We start from the raw sequence: 16,476 nt of genomic DNA, 5'->3' as shown, positions 1-16,476 counted from the left end.
TAAAGTTCAGGGTCCACTTCTGGATTCTCTATTCTGTTCCACTGATCTATGTGTCTGTTTTTGTGCCAGTACCACACTGTCTTGATGACCACAGCTTTGTAGTACAACCTGAAATCTGGCATTGTGATGCCCCCAGATATGGTTTTCTTTTTTAAAATTCCCCTGGCTATTCGGGGTCTTTTCTGATTCCACACAAATCTTAAGATGATTTGTTCCAACTCTCTGAAGAAAGTCCATGGTATTTTGATAGGGATTGCATTAAATGTGTATATTGCCCTGGGTAACATTGACATTTTCACAATATTAATTCTGCCAATTCATGAGCATGGAATATTTTTCCATCTCTTTGTGTCTTCCTCAATTTCTTTCAGAAGTGTTCTATAGTTTTGAGGGTATAGATCCTTTATCTCTTTGGTGAGGTTTATTCCTAGGTATCTTATGCTTTTGGATGCAATTGTAAATGGGATTGACTCCTTAATTTCTCTTTCTTCAGTCTCATTGTTAGTGTATAGAAATGCCACTGATTTCTGGGCATTGATTTTATATCCTGCCACGCTACCGAATTGCTGTATGAGTTCTAGTAATCTTGGGGTGGAGACTTTTGGGTTTTCTATGTACTGTATCATGTCATCTGCGAAGAGGGAGAGTTTGACTTCTTCTTTGCCAATTTGAATGCCTTTAATGTCTTTTTGTTGTCTCATTGCTGAGGCTAGGACTTCCAGTACTATGTTGAATAGCAGTGGTGAGAGTGGACATCCCTGTCTTGTTCCTGATCTTAGGGGAAAGGCTCCCAGTGCTTCCCCATTGAGAATGATATTTGCTGTGGGCTTTTCGTAGATGGCTTTTAAGATGTTGAGGAATGTTCCCTCTATCCCTACACTCTGAAGAGTTTTGATCAGAAATGGATGCTGTATTTTGTCAAATGCTTTCTCTGCATCTAATGAGAGGATCATATGGTTCTTGGTTTTTCTCTTGCTGATATGATGAATCACATTGATTGTTTTACGGGTGTTGAACCAGCCTTGTGTCCCGGGGATAAATCCTACTTGGTCATGGTGAATAATTTTCTTAATGTACTGTTGGATCCTATTGGCCAGTATCTTGTTGAGAATTTTTGCATCCATGTTCATCAGGGATATTGGTCTGTAATTCTCCTTTTTGGTGGGGTCTTTGTCTGGTTTTGGAATTAAGGTGATGCTGGCCTCATAGAATGAATTTGGAAGTACTCCATCTCTTTCTATCTTTCCAAACAGCTTTAGGAGAATAGGTATGGTTTCTTCTTTAAACGTTTGATAAAATTCCCCTGGGAAGCCATCTGGCCCTGGACTCTTGTGTCTTGGGAGGTTTTTGATGACTGCTTCAATTTCCTCCCTGGTTATTGGCCTGTTCAGGTTTTCTATTTCTTCCTGTTCCAGTTTTGGTAGTTTGTGGCTTTCCAGGAATGCGTCCATTTCTTCTAGATTGCCTAATTTATTGGCGTAGAGCTGTTCATAATATGTTTTTAAAATCGTTTGTATTTCCTTGGTGTTGGTAGTGATCTCTCCTTTCTCATTCATGATTTTATTAATTTGAGTCTTCTCTCTCTTCTTTTTAATAAGGCTGGCTAATGGTTTATTTATCTTATTAATTCTTTCAAAGAACCAACTCCTGGTTCTGTTGATCTGTTCCACAGTTCTTCTGGTCTCGATTTCATTGAGTTCTGCTCGAATCTTTATTAAGTCTCTTCTTCTCCTGGGTGTAGGATCTATTTGCTGTTTTTTCTCTAGCTCCTTTATGTGTAAGGTTAGCTTTTGTATTTGAGTTCTTTCCAGTTTTTGAATGGTTGCTTGTATTGCGATGTATTTCCCCCTAAGGACTGCTTTTGCTGCATCCCAAAGATTTTGAATGGTTGTATCTTCATTCTCATTAGTTTCCATGAATCTTTTTAGTTCTTCCTTAATTTCCTGGTTGACCCTTTCATCTTTTAGCAGGATGGTCCTTAACTTCCACGTGTTTGAGGTCCTTCCAAACTTCTTGTTGTGATTTAGTTCTAATTTCAAGGCATTATGGTTTGAGAATATGCAGGGGACGATCCCAATCTTTTGGTATCGGTTCAGACCCGATTTGTGACCCAGTATGTGGTCTATTCTGGAGAAAGTTCCATGTGCACTTGAGAAGAATGTGTATTCAGTTGAGTTTGGATGTAAAGTTCTGTAGATATCTGTGAAATCCATCTGGTCCACTGTATCATTTAAAGCTCTCGTTTCTTTGGAGATGTTGTGCTTAGAAGACATATCAAGTATAGAAAGAGCTAGATTGAAGTCACCAAGTATAAGTGTATTATTATCTAAGTATTTCTTCACTTTGGTTTTAATTGATTTATATATTTGTCAACTCCCAATTTTGGGGCATATATATTGAGGATTGTTAAGTCCTCTTGTTGGATAGATCCTTTAAGTATGAGATAGTGTCCCTCTTCATCTCTCACTACAGTCTTCAGGGTAAATTTTAGTTTATCTGATATAAGGATGGCTACCCCTGCTTTCTTTTGAGGACCATTCGAATGGTAAATGGTTCTCCAACCTTTTATTTTCAGGCTGGAGGTGTCCTTCTGTCTAAAATGAGTCTCTTGTAGACAGCAAATAGATGGGTCCTCCTGCTTTTTTATCCAGTCTGAAACCCTGCGCCTTTTGATGGGGTCATTAAGCCCGTTCACATTCAGAGTTACTATGAGAGATATGAGTTTAGTGACATCATGATATCTATTCAGTCCTTGTTTTTGTGGATTGTTCCACTGAACTTCTTCTTAAAGGGGAATTTTAGGAGTCCCCCTTAAAATTTCTTGCAGAGCTGGTTTGGAGGTCACATATTCTTTCAGTTGCTGCCTGTCTTGGAAGCTCTTTATCTCTCCTTCCATTTTGAATGAGAGCCTTGCTGGATAAAGTATTCTTGGTTGCATGTTCTTCTCATTTAGGACCCTAAATATATCCTGCCAGCCCTTTCTGGCCTGCCAGGTCTCTGTGGAGAGGTCTGCTGTTACCCTAATACTCCTCCCCATAAAAGTCAGGGATTTCTTGTCTCTTGCTGCTTTAAGGATCTTCTCTTTATCTTTGGAATTTGTAAGCTTCACTATTAAATGTCGAGCTGTTGAACGGTTTTTATTGATTTTAGGGGGGATCTCTCTATTTCCTGGATCTGAATGCCTGTTTCCCTTCCCAGATTAGGAAAGTTTTCAGCTAGAATTTGTTCAAATACATATTCTGGCCCTCTGTCCCTTTCGGCGCCCTCGGGAACCCCAATTAAACATAAATTTTTCTTCCTCAGGCTGTCGTTTATTTCCCTTAATCTATCTTCATGGTCTTTTAATTGTTTGTCTCTTTTTTCCTCAGTTTCCCTCTTTGCCATCAACTTGTCTTCTATGTCACTCACTTGTTCTTCCACCTCGTCAACCCTTGTCGTTAGGACTTCTAGTTTGGATTGCATCTCATTCAATTGATTTTTAATTTCTGCCTGATGAGCTCTAAATTCTGCAGTCATGAAGTCTCTTGAGTCCTTTATGCTTTTTTCTAGAGTCACCAGTAGCTGTATGATAGTGCTTCTGAATTGGCTTTCTGACATTGAATTGTAATCCAGATTTTGTAACTCTGTGGGAGAGAGGACTGTTTCTGATTCTTTCTTTTGAGGTGAGGTTTTCCTTCTAGTCATTTTGCTCAGTGCAGAGTGGCCAAAAGCAGGTTGTATTGGGAAAAGGAGAAAAAGAGAGGAGAGAAAGAAGAAAAGAAAAGAGAAAGAGAAAAAAAAAGGAAGAAAAAAACGAAAAAATAGAAGAAAAAGAGAAAGAAAAAGAAAGAAAGGAAAAAAAGGGGGTGGGGGAAGGAAACAAATCAAAAAGCAAAACAAAACAAAACAAAACAACAACAACAAAAAAAAAAAAAAAAAAAAGAAAGAAAAAAAGAACCACGGGGGAGTATCTTCTGATTCTGTGTACTTTAAGTCCCTTGGCTTCCCCTGGAACTTGTCCCCAGCTGGTCTTCTGGGGGAGGGGCCTGTTGCACTGATTTCCAGGTGTTAGCAGTTGGGGGAGCTGCTGTGCCCCTGCCTGGTGCAGGGCTCAGTGGGGGTTGTTTACCCCGTGAGGCCCCAGGAGCAACAGCCCTAGTGGCGGGGCCAGCTCTGGAGCCCTGGAGTCAGCCCCCGCAGGAACTCCGGAGCTCTCCGTCTGCAGGGCCTGGAGGCTCGGGGCGGGGCCGCTGATCTGCTCAGCTGGGGCAGGAGCGTCCTCGCTGTCCTGGGCCCTCCCGGCCTCTGCCTGTCCCGGGGGAGGCCAGATCCTGGGCTGTGTCCCGGCGCCCTGTGCTCCGGAGCCTGCGCTGGTGGATTCGCGCTCCCGCCCCGCAGCCCCCTCCGCGGAGCCGCCCCCGAGCCCCCCCCGAGCTGCTCCTGGAACCGCGCAGCCCCCTCCGCACGGAGCCTCTTCCTCTGCCCGAGCCCCCCCGAGCTGCTCCGGGTCCCGCCGGGTCCCGCCGTGCGCACTGCAGCCCTTAGGGAGCTCGGCGCACTCTCCCGGGGCGCAGGTGTCTGTTAGTGTCCCAGGGAGCCCGAGGGCATCCCCGCCCTCCTGGGTCCTGCTCCACCTCCCCGCGAGCCCCTTTCCCCCGGGAAGGTCGGTGCAGCTCCTGCTCCTCCGGGACGGGGCTCTCCTGTCCTGGGGACACTCGCCCCGGCCTCAGCCCGGCTCCTCGCGGGGCCCCTCCCCCTTGGAGGCCTTTTGTTTCTTTATTTCTTTTTCCCCGTCTTCCTACCTTGATAGAAGCGCGAACTCTTCTCACTGTTGCATTCCAGCTGGTCTCTCTTTAATTCTCAGGCCGAATTCATAGATTTTCAGGATAATTTGAAGGTTTTCTAGGTAATTTGGTGGGGACAGGTGATTTGGAGACCCTACTCTTCTGCCATCTTGCCCCTCCCTAATTTATAAATTTTAAAATGAATTTAAAAAATATATTTGGTGTGTAAATAGAAGGTATTTTTGACAATTGATGTTTGGTAAGTTTTGTGTGTTTTGCTATTAATGGTAACAACTAAGTTCTAATTAATTTAATGAACATAACATACTCCTGAGGATATGGTTAAAACAACCTGCTATTAAAAAATGGATATTTTTAGAGCAGTTTTAGGTTTATAGAAAAATTGTGCAGAAAGTAGAGTTTCTAAACCTTCTCCCATTCTACCCTACCCCCTACAATTTCCCTTATTAACAGTTTCCATCAGTGTAGTATATTTGTTACAGTTGAACTATTATGAAGACATTAGCTATAGTCCATAGTTTACATTAGGATTCACTCTTCGTGTTGTACAGTTTTATGATTTTGGTAAATGTACTTTGTCATGAACTCACCATTATGAGTAGTTTCACTGTCATAAACATGTTCTGGTTCCATTTATTTGTCACTCTGTTCCCTGAGTTTTTGGGGATAACTACTGATCTTTTTATTGCCTGTATAGTTTTGCCTTTTCCAAAATGTCATATAATCAGAATCATATCATATGTAAGTAGCCTTTTCAGACTGGCATTGTTCACTTAGTAATAGGCATTTAGGGTTTTTCCATGTCTTTTCATGACTTGATAGTTATTTCCTTTTATTGTTGGATAATATTTTGTCATATGGATGCACCACAGTCTGCCTATATATTTATTTTTTTAAATAAAATGTCTAAAAATGTCTCTATCTTTTGTTTCAAATGTCTAATTTCTTTTATCATTGAAAGTATTTTACTGTGTAATGTTTTATCCTTTTTCCATTTTATATTTGGAATAGACATTTTATTTTAGGCAATGCTAAGTACATTTTAAAATTTAGTGTATGTCAGGGCACTTGGTGGCTCAGTCAGTTTAGTGTCCTGCTCTTGGTTTTGGCTCAGGTCATGATCTCAGGGTTGTGAGATCGAGTTGTGTCAGGTTCTGCACTTAGCACGGGGTTGGCTTGAGATTCTCTCCCTCTCCCTCCCCCTCTCCCTCTCTCTCTGCCCCATTCATGCATGTGCATACTCTCACTTTCTAAAATAAATAAGTGAATAAAATATTTAAAAATTGGTGCATGTCTAATCGGTCATGTTAATATATGCCTATTGAACAACTTTTTTTGGAATAATGTAGTGGTTTTGTCTTAACATGTTATTTGAATTGTTCACTAAATTTTATTGATATCTATTATGAATTTAAAATTATTTTACCAGCTTAAAGCATATTCAATTATATGCTTTACATGTGGTAAAATTTTGCTTTACATGTGTCTAGAATGAGGGAGTTTACAAAATGAAGTGGCACATAGATAATCTGTGCTGTATATTCAACCCCCTAAACAGAAGCAAACCACCATTTCATGTTGTCCAATTTTTACTAGAATCTTTCCCTAACAAACTTAGTTTTTTCAAACCATCTGTACTTCCTTCCCTTCTGTCTTTGAGGAAATGCTTTCTCTTCTTTGTGGAAAATATTCTATCTGCCTAAACTCTTCACCTGGCCTTTTAAATCTCAGTGACTGATCTATTAATCACTGTTCTTGCTTCTATGTATTCCTCTTTCCATCTGTATGAACTCTGTAATAAATGAATGAATGAATGTCTCTATAAGTCCATTTTTGTCTTCTGAGGTGCATGTCATGGTTAGTTTTGGGGATAGATTCCAAAAGCTTGGAGTTTATTGTCCTAATTCCAATGCTCAATTAGCTCTAAGACTGCAAACAAGTTTTTGACTTCTCATGGATTCAGTTTCCTTAACTGAAATGGGGATAATGGTAGAATTATGTAAGGATTAAAAGTGACAATTGATGTAAAGTTCTTAGCACAGTGCCTATTGCATAGCAGATGCTTAAAGGACATTAGTAGTTATTATTGCAAAATTGATATTTTCTTTGATTTATGAATATGAAATATGATGATATCCTCTCCAGGTCCCTTAAAACCTGTTTTTTTTCCTTCTTAATTTTTGGAGAAATATCTTTCCCTATCCATTGATATTCAAAGATACTCTATTCAAGCATCTGACTGCTCACTTTTCTCCACACACACCCAACACACAAATGCACACACATACCCAGAATAATATTGTCAACAAAGTTAGCTTCTAGAGAAGTTTCTTTTTGAAGTTCCCCAACAATTCTTGGGTAGGGAAACTGGAGGCCCAGTTTCATTATTTTGTACATCTTTCTATAACTCTCTACAAGGAGCACTTCTTACTTATTCTCTGAAAGCCGAGTATGTTTATGAAAATAAAAGGAATATAGAAATACAGCTTCCTATCAATATGGAATAGAACTGTTTATTATTTTAAAATATTATAATTATTTCTCTTAATATATTGGATTTGAAGTTCATCCTGACAGATGGTTATAACATGACGAGTGAAAAGCATTAGTAACATATTTAAGCTACCGTGGAAAATTAGCAACTTTGTGAAAATTGAAAAACTCATTTCCTGATGCAATTTAGGCAAGGCTTTAAGGATTTTCATTAAATAATATAAAACAAATTAGAGGGTTAGAAACAAAACTCAGGGGCAGGAAACACAATCACATTAAAAGATGATTTTCAAAATGTTAACTATTTAAAAACTAAAATCTCTTAACTACTTTACAGCTTTAAAACCAAGAAAGCATGTTTTATGACTATCAGCTACATAATTTGAAGTAGATATTATTAGATTACTATTTAGAATCTGGCCTAGGTATTTAAAAAGTCAGAACTGATATTAAATCTTTTTTAAAGTTGAGATTAAAAACAATTATGAGAAGATTCCATAGCATAATAATTCAGGTCCTAATGTAGAATAGTTTCTTCAGTTTTTCATTCTGTACAATTTTTTTTTCTATCTCTGTACAATAAATTCTGGTTTGCTAATCTAGAAGGACATAGAAATGAGTAGCAGAAAAAGCAGGTCCTCCAATTCAGGATCAAGAATTCTCTACATGTTAATGTAATAGTTACATGAGACAATTCTCAAGTGTCAAGTATTTGTTTTGTATAATTTGGATACTGACTTCTTTCTTGAGACTTAGAACCAATTTTTCCCCCTTTCTTCTGTTTCTCTCTACAGAAAGCTGACCTTGCAGTTGCTCCACTGGCTATTACCTATGTTCGAGAGAAGGTCATCGACTTTTCCAAGCCCTTTATGACACTTGGAATAAGTATTTTGTACCGCAAGCCCAATGGTACAAACCCAGGCGTCTTCTCCTTCCTGAATCCTCTCTCCCCTGATATCTGGATGTATATTCTGCTGGCTTACTTGGGTGTCAGTTGTGTGCTCTTTGTCATAGCCAGGTAACATGCTCACTTTTGTGATTTTTTTGGCAATTGTTACCTCCTTTTTCTAACTAATAATTGTCAAAAGTCACAATAATTTTTACTTTTCTTTTTCCTTATTTCCCTTGGGGTGCTAAAGAATAATGAACTTTTAAGAGTCACATAACTTATTAAAATATATTATGCTGCCTTTTTGGGCAGAAAGCATGCTGGTTATGTCAGTAAGCTATAAGTGTGGTAGAGTTTACTCTTTTTAATCAGAATCTAAAAGCAGTCCAAATCACCATGACATAAAAATTGTTTTCTCATTTTGAAGATTTCTCTTGAGCCAGGAAGCAAAATAGTATATTTTACTAATTTGGACTAATAAATCAGTCATAAAAAAACCAAAGTGGTAAAATTTAAAAGGAGGCTTTTTTTAAGTATAAAAAGACTACCATTATTTTCTACATAAAATTTCTCATTTTTTTCACAAAATAATATAATGTATAACTACAAATATTTTTTGTTCTATCATCAAAATTAAATATTAAATAAGAGGGTTATTTTTTCAAATATATAGGTTCTTCTGATAAATTTATCACTAAAGATATTTATCTTTCCTTGAACCTATTCTTTTTTCAATGAAATCATGCATTTGTTCCTAGCAGTGAAATTAAAAAAACAAAACAAAAAAAAAAAAAACAAATGCTTAGTTCATTCAATTAAAACAAGGAATGAAATCACTTCTAGAAGTAGTATATTTTTATATATGTAGATTATTTGTGGTTATACACAGATATTTTTGATATTCACATATGGATGTAATGCAGATTTATAATTGTCTACCTAATTGTTTTAATATTAACACATGAGTCCTTCAGACAGTTATCATTTGCATATGGCTGAAAATTTGTATTGGAACCATACATACATATAGCATTTGTAGCTGTATGGTAGCTCATGTTAAAATTTTTATATGAAATTTAGAGTTCTACCCCAAAATGAGAATTTGGAGTATGAAATTCATAAACTTTCGGCTCCAGGCTTTTCCATATCTTGTGAAAACCAAATAGCCTTTTCATTTTTGAGCATCTTTGCATCAGTTACAAATCTTTTATAGTGACCAATACAAACCATCCTATTTTATATGTATTCAGAGAAATGAGTTCAAGGATTGCAGTTTAAATAATTCAATGGCTGGAGAACTCTACAGCATGCCCACAAGGAAGACAGAAAAATAAATACTCCAAAGTATAGAAAAAGCTTTTCTTGCTGTCTACAGGTATACCTGCTCCTTCTTAATCAAATTAACAAAAGTTCCTGGGAAAGATAAAATCAAAACCTAGTGGTAAATGTCCTGAGACCATTCTGAGGCAATTGTGCAAGCATCAATCAACCTGAATTAAGTCTAATGTAGTTTCCAGGGGACCTTAAGTAGAAACTATTGAATTACCTCAAATTCATATTAGGAATTTTAGATATTACTAATTTTCTGAGCCCAAATCTTCTGAGATTACATTCAAAAGCAAATACTGAAACATCTGAATTCTCTTCTAGCTTAAAAGAACATTTGCAAATAGAGGCAAGCTGTGTGGCTTATGCACTCATCTAATTTTCAAAATATTTCTTTAACTATCACTTTGATAAACCATCAAATAAAATAGTAACATAACATCTGTGTAATCGTAACGTGTACTAATTTTTTACATAATAAATACATCCATATCATTCTTATTGAGAACATATAGCTGGTGTGCCATTTTTTAGTGTTATTAAATTTTAGAGTATTACTGTCATATTTTATTATTAGTTATTAAATTAATGAATTTGAAGGTAATTCTATTTCAGCCTCATATTCAACGATGTGATAATAGTTTCATACAGTTTCAGAAATTAAATATAATATCTTCATTTATGGACAAATTAACATATATTTTATTAAATAACAAACAATATAAGATATCCTATATTAAGTGATAAATAATATTAGATATCTTGGTAAATAATATATAGTATGAAAATAAATTATTTTCAGATTATCTCTGAACTATCTTGTTCAATTCTCAATATTAAAATAATCTTATATAAATATTGCTAAATTTAAAACAACACACTGAAAACTCAGATTAAAAGAAAATTTCTTGAATAGAATCTGCTTAAGTTCTAAACTGAACTTCTAAAGCCAAATAAATTTATATAATTAATATCTACTTTACTTTAATAAAAAAAAACTCCACTTTGATATGGAATTAAACTTTTGTTACCGTGAAAGAAGTTCATGATGTGCGAATGTAGACGAAATGTCCAAGTTTCAATTACAGAACTTAATTACATTCCTAATTTAAATGGTATTAGGATATTTGTTATCAATTCACAATAAATGTAGTATTTTGATTTCACCTGTGAATGAGGACTGTGCCTTATGTTGTATAGAAATCACTTATTCACATTATTATTGTTGTCAAAATAAATATGGCCTTTTATTTATGTATATTTTTTATCTTTACCTCCATAATGATTACAGGAAAAAAAAAGAGAAATTACAGTAAAAAATTCTCAGATATGTGTTTCATTCTCAGGGAAGATCACAAAGATCTAAAATAATACCATGCTAACCACAAAATTTCATAATAAATTGAGTATTGTACGATTGTTGGAATCTGTTTTCTAAAGTTAAATTTAAAAGCAGATTGTTTTTGTGATGGCTTTTTAAAATATCCCTTCACCTTTATTATATAAGAAAAGATTATGTAATAAGTACCTAACAAAGGCTCTAAGGTGTTCTTTTTTTTAAGCAGTATTAAGAAAGACATATATGGCTTTACTTGTCTTGATATGGTTTTATGATCTATGGTCTCTTGCAAACAGTTGCAGTATTGTTTATAGCATAATGGCATAAACAGCATGCTTATGTGAATTAGGGGAGAACTCTTGTTTGACAGTAAAGATGAGCCTGAAGTTCGGCATTCTGGACACAGAATGGCCTTATCCCGGATCTCCTAACCATAGCTCTTGGCTGACAGAGGAATAGGAAGAAATCTCGTACATGATAAACTTGCACTTGATCATATTTGTCCCTAAACCTTTTCTCTCTCCCTCTTTCTATTATATTTTCCTTTGACCTAGGTATATTAGTATAGAGAAAGCAGTTAGTCATATAAAGAGTCTGGTTAGGAAATCCACCCTTTATACTCAGAATGAAAGGTATTTTTCACCTTGCTTCAAATATTTCCTTTATTAAACAACAGATAATACAGATGCAGTAGATCCTATTTATAAAATGAGTCAATATAAATGCCCATAATGTTAGAGGTTTTTTTTTTCTTTTAATAAGACCTGAGCTATTTTGAAATTCAGTGTATAAATCTTGGTCTAGAGTTCTTAGTAGTTTGGTAGAGAAGTGAATAACTGAAGACCAAACTTAAAAGAAGAGCATAATGCTCTACACATTTCCCTCCAACAGGATTGATGGAACCTTAATAATAATTCACTAGGCTTATAATAATGTTGCATATTTTATTCTGAGATTGACATTTTTAAAATTAAATACAAATAAACTGGAGAAGAAAAGTAATACTGTACCAGCTTTTTAAGTAAGAATGTTATTACACAGAAATTCCTTAGGTTATTTAAATGAACAAGTAAATATGTTCAAATAGAGGAAAAAGAATAAAAGAAGGCAAGCAACATTGACTAACCTGGCCTTCTTAGCAAAGATAAATCAACGAATATTCAATGTTGAGTACATAACATTAGTTTTTCAAAGTTAAAAAGAATATAGAAGTTTCTTGTAAGTTTTAGGATTGAATTACTTTGTATGATTTTTAGAATATTAGAATATCATCTATTGCACTATTAGATTAGACAGTAGGAAATGGTCTCCCTAGAATCTACCCAAGGGTGTATTAATACAGTCACCGCCAGGACTGTCTTGACATACATTTTGACACTAACATGGTCTGTGGTCACAAGATGACAAGGCTATTGCCTTACTGAGAGTTCTTCTCCTTATAAAAATATTCCGTATTTCTCTTGGTACTCAGAGCTAAAGGTATTCTAAACATAGTGTTTTTGATGGTTTAACTGAGTGTAGGAAACCATGTCCAAAGTGCTTGCATCAACAGCTTTGATCTAGACTCCTGACTAGTGTGCAGTAGCCTTTATATTCTTGTCACAATGATGGGTGACATTTAATGCACAGTGAAGGGCAACAATGAATTATTATGCACTTGGAAATGGATAACTGTTTTGGTGGGATGTTCAATGTTAAACTAATATGCTGTCAAAAAGACTCCTGTCACATTGAAATGAAAAGCCAATTTTGTTGTGTGCCTTTGCCACCAACGTGCCCACCTCTTAGAAAACCATTTCAATTTTACCTTTCTGTAACATAATTTTAGATATATTTTACTTTTATTTCTTAGTAATTTTTTTACTTAAGTAAATTACAGGAAAGCCTATCTGTTATTCCTTTTTCCATTTAGCAATTTTCCTAGACTTTAATGAAAATTTGGTTTGAAATAGTGTGCCTTTCACACATATGAAAGTGATTATTCAAATTGATTATATTAACAAATACCTCAATTATGGAACTAAAAGTCACAATTGATTAAAACTAAATGCACCTTCAAATTACATTTCCATAGGAAATGAGGTTACTTCTACATTAATAAAAGTTTTTTTTTTCTTTTTGCAAGAGTTACTTGGTAAATCTATTATAAAATAATTTACCTTTTTATTTGTAGTGGTTCCAGTGATGTTCATGGTTGCAAAAGGAACATGGCGTCAGCAACCCAGAAAAAAAATATCCCTTTGTGTAATTAGTAGAACCAAACCAATTGAAAGGAAGTTGAATTGGGGACTTCTTTTCAGTTTATGGTTGTGTCTAGATAATTTAGGCAGTGGAGATTTTGACTAAAATTATCCATATAGGAAAAGGTCAGACTCTTAATCATGTTAACAAAAAATAATATTTTCCACCTCTCAAATTTAGAATTATGCTAGACATTTACAAGAATAAAACATTTGAAAATAATTAAGAAAAAAACAATTTAAAATTCAAGTGCTTTTTTTTGTAATCTGCTGTAATCAAATGCTTATTGGCATTTTCTTTTAAAGATGATTGTGCTTGAGTACCTTTTAGAAATTTTGATCTCTTTTTCCAAATTATTTTTTGACATAGTTTTTTTTTATCATTAGGGCAAAAGTAAATACAAATGCAAAAGTGGAAGTTTGATAGTCCATTTTTATCTTTCATACCATGTGGATAAGTTATTTGCCTCTTTGTCTTTCCTCGCCTCCATTGCCAAATTGAATTCAGACTTATGGAGGCGAAAAAGCTACCCCTCTTTCTAGTCATTCCAAGTGTGCCTACTCAACAAATATATTGGCCAATGAGCTTCTGAAAACTATAATTTGTTTCAATTTAGAAGTTCCACAGTGTCTAGCTCAGTAAATCACAGATACTAATTTTAATAAATTACATTATATAGAGTCACATTAAGAAACTTGAGAATGCTAAAAACTTGAAGATGAATATATATTGACTTATTATATTTGCTACCAAAAATGATACCTCTGTTTTTAATGAATACTTTATGGAATATGGAATTCCATTTTTCAACACTCACACATCCTGATGAGAAGTGGTAGTCTTGTAAGAAATTACGTTTTTTCCTTGAAAGACTTGGAAAAGCAGTGTAGTGTCATCTTTGACAGTTGCCACCATACCTCATACATTTCTTATTAGCTATTCAGATTGAAAAGCTAATTGGACAAGAACAATACTGTGAATGACTGTTTCCCTCTATTTTTTTCTTTCCTTTTTTGGGAGTTTTCTTTATTAATCATAAGAAATTCTTTGAGATGACTCTTAAGAACCAACAAGATAAAGAGCACCAAGCACTTTTTTTAAAAATCAAGTGATATACTTATTCTTCCATATTTTGCTATTTCTAGGTAGCTACTTCTCCCATAGCTACAGAGTACTGTGAATTCTTTGTAAGAAACCCTCAGCTTGTTTTTTATGTGTTAATTCTCTAAGCAAAATTATACTTCTGTTTTTCTACAGCCCTCAGAATAATAGTCCCCTCAGACTTTGGGGGGCTCTCAGTCACCTAAGAAAGGTCTTTACAGTATGAAATGAGGGTTTGTGTGTGTATATATATATATCATATATATGATATATATATGATATATATATGATAGATAGAGGATAGATAGATGATAGATAGATAGATAGATAGATAGATAGATAGATAGATAGATGATAGATAGATAGATAGATATAGATAGTACAATGGTTGAGGGTATTATTTAAAAAAAGCAATTGCCTTGAAAAATGTAAAGAAATAGATCAATTTTTTAAAATAGTAAGCATAACACCTAAATTAGTATCATTTTTACCTAGATAAAGTTGTTCTTTTGCTGTAGATTCTTTGGTGTAAGAGTTCTTTCAGATGGATGAATGTTTTCCTATATCGTTTTGTACTGGGCCGGTGGGTTATGTGGAAGAAATCATTTGTAGAGAAAAGGAAGGACACTAATATAAATTGTATGTCAATAGAGGCCAGGTTTTATCTGAGAATCATGGAGAGATTAATTTATTAGCTTCTTTTTTTCAGTAGCTGTTTTTACATTTTTATATAAGGAATGAGTAGGTATACATAACCACATCCCCTTATCCCTAGCAATGAGATTAGAAATATTTTCCCTTTGTTTAATGCTAACATTATTATACTTTATAAATTCTAATTTATTACAGAAAGGAAGCTATTTTAAGGAAAACAGATTTAGAGGAAAACAGAAAAAAAGGAAGTTGTATCACTTGGTTCTTTTTGATTATCATGTTAATTCACCTTTCACGTTTCCTTCTAAGATTTTAGGAAAAACAAAAGATTAGCTACCTTTTTAATTATTATTTTTAAGAGTTCTGTATAACATATTTGTGCTACATGTTAGCAGTATGTTGTTTTAGAATAACTTGAAAGAATTACCTCAATTAGCTACACTTAAGACATGTGTTTTTCTCTTTAGATTTGCCAATAAGAAAGCTTAAACAAATATTTCCAATCACTTAGGAACCTAAACAGTACACATTAGAAAGCCACACGTGAGCAGATTTGCCTCATAAACATATAAACCTATTTGCTTTCTAAGCCATTTCTTTAGGAATGCTCACTTTCTTCCCCTGAAAATTACTAACTGCATATGGTAAAGGAATTGCACCACATTGTGAGCTTTTCCAGAGACTTAAATGATACTGATATATTTTTTACTTAAATGATATTGATATATTTTTTATTTTTTTCATAATTCATGGATGTGGGAAAAATATCATTAATATTGAATGAAAATGTATGGATGTAATTTTTAGTGATAATTTATGACTTTTTTCTTCATGTTATGTAAAATAATGCACTCTATCCAAATAATTAATGAGTAGGAGATATAGTATCATCAACCAGTGTAACTTCATTCATTAGAGCATGTCACAGCACCTTAATTGCTATAATTTTTTACATTCCATTACATAATTACATCATTCAAGTTAAATTGTTTTCATATCAATCCTGTTGGGTATATATACATATATATTTTTTAAGAGAAATATCATCTGTTTCTCAAATTGCTATAGGAATTTCAATATGATATTTGAATAGTAAGGGTCTGATATCTATCTTGTATATAAATAGAATTAGTAAAACAAATGACAAAACAAACTATTCTATTGATTTTTAACACCTATAATTTTAAATGTTTCTAGTTAACTCTTACATAAAGAGGAACACTATTAAAATGTGAAGTTATCTCTGTTAGAGCTACTTTTGGAGTTTTGTTTGGAAGCCCAGATATTAACTTGACAAACTTTATGATGAAAACCTTATTAATGAAGTAATTATACACATCTACATTTTAAAATTATAGTAATTATTTTTAGTGTAGTATACATTGGATTGAAACATAATTTTTGTTTCAATACCTTAATAAATAAGTGGAAGGTAATCCTCTCTGCCCCTCCCCCAGCCTGGATATAACTTAGTTTCCTGCTCTTCTTTATGAAAGATGTTTAACCGTTAATTATTTAAAAATATTTCCCATTTAAATGTATCCCTGACTACTCCTGAAATGATAACATGAGGTAAATGAATTCATAATAGATTTTCCTATTAAATTAATGGACTTAATATTTGAAGCAAAGGTGAAATTGTAGGTTTT

General features: G+C 34.3%; 1 protein-coding gene across 7 annotated transcripts in view; it reads left to right on the top strand.

The window, feature by feature from the left end:
- The window catches only part of GRIK2 (glutamate ionotropic receptor kainate type subunit 2), a 1,064,497-nt gene that overhangs the window by 900,281 nt on the left and 147,740 nt on the right, over positions 1 to 16,476 (top strand). For all 7 annotated transcript variants that reach the window (XM_077902956.1, XM_077902954.1, XM_077902958.1 and 4 more), the window contains one exon: positions 8,072 to 8,295. In XM_077902956.1, the coding sequence (XP_077759082.1) occupies positions 8,072 to 8,295 (224 nt within the window). The remainder of the gene's footprint in view (positions 1 to 8,071; positions 8,296 to 16,476) is intronic.

Source organism: Canis aureus, chromosome 7 (assembly GCF_053574225.1).
Source record: "Canis aureus isolate CA01 chromosome 7, VMU_Caureus_v.1.0, whole genome shotgun sequence".
In the NCBI taxonomy this organism is placed as follows: Eukaryota; Metazoa; Chordata; class Mammalia; order Carnivora; family Canidae; genus Canis; species Canis aureus.
This window is presented reverse-complemented; position numbering and strand designations above follow the sequence as displayed.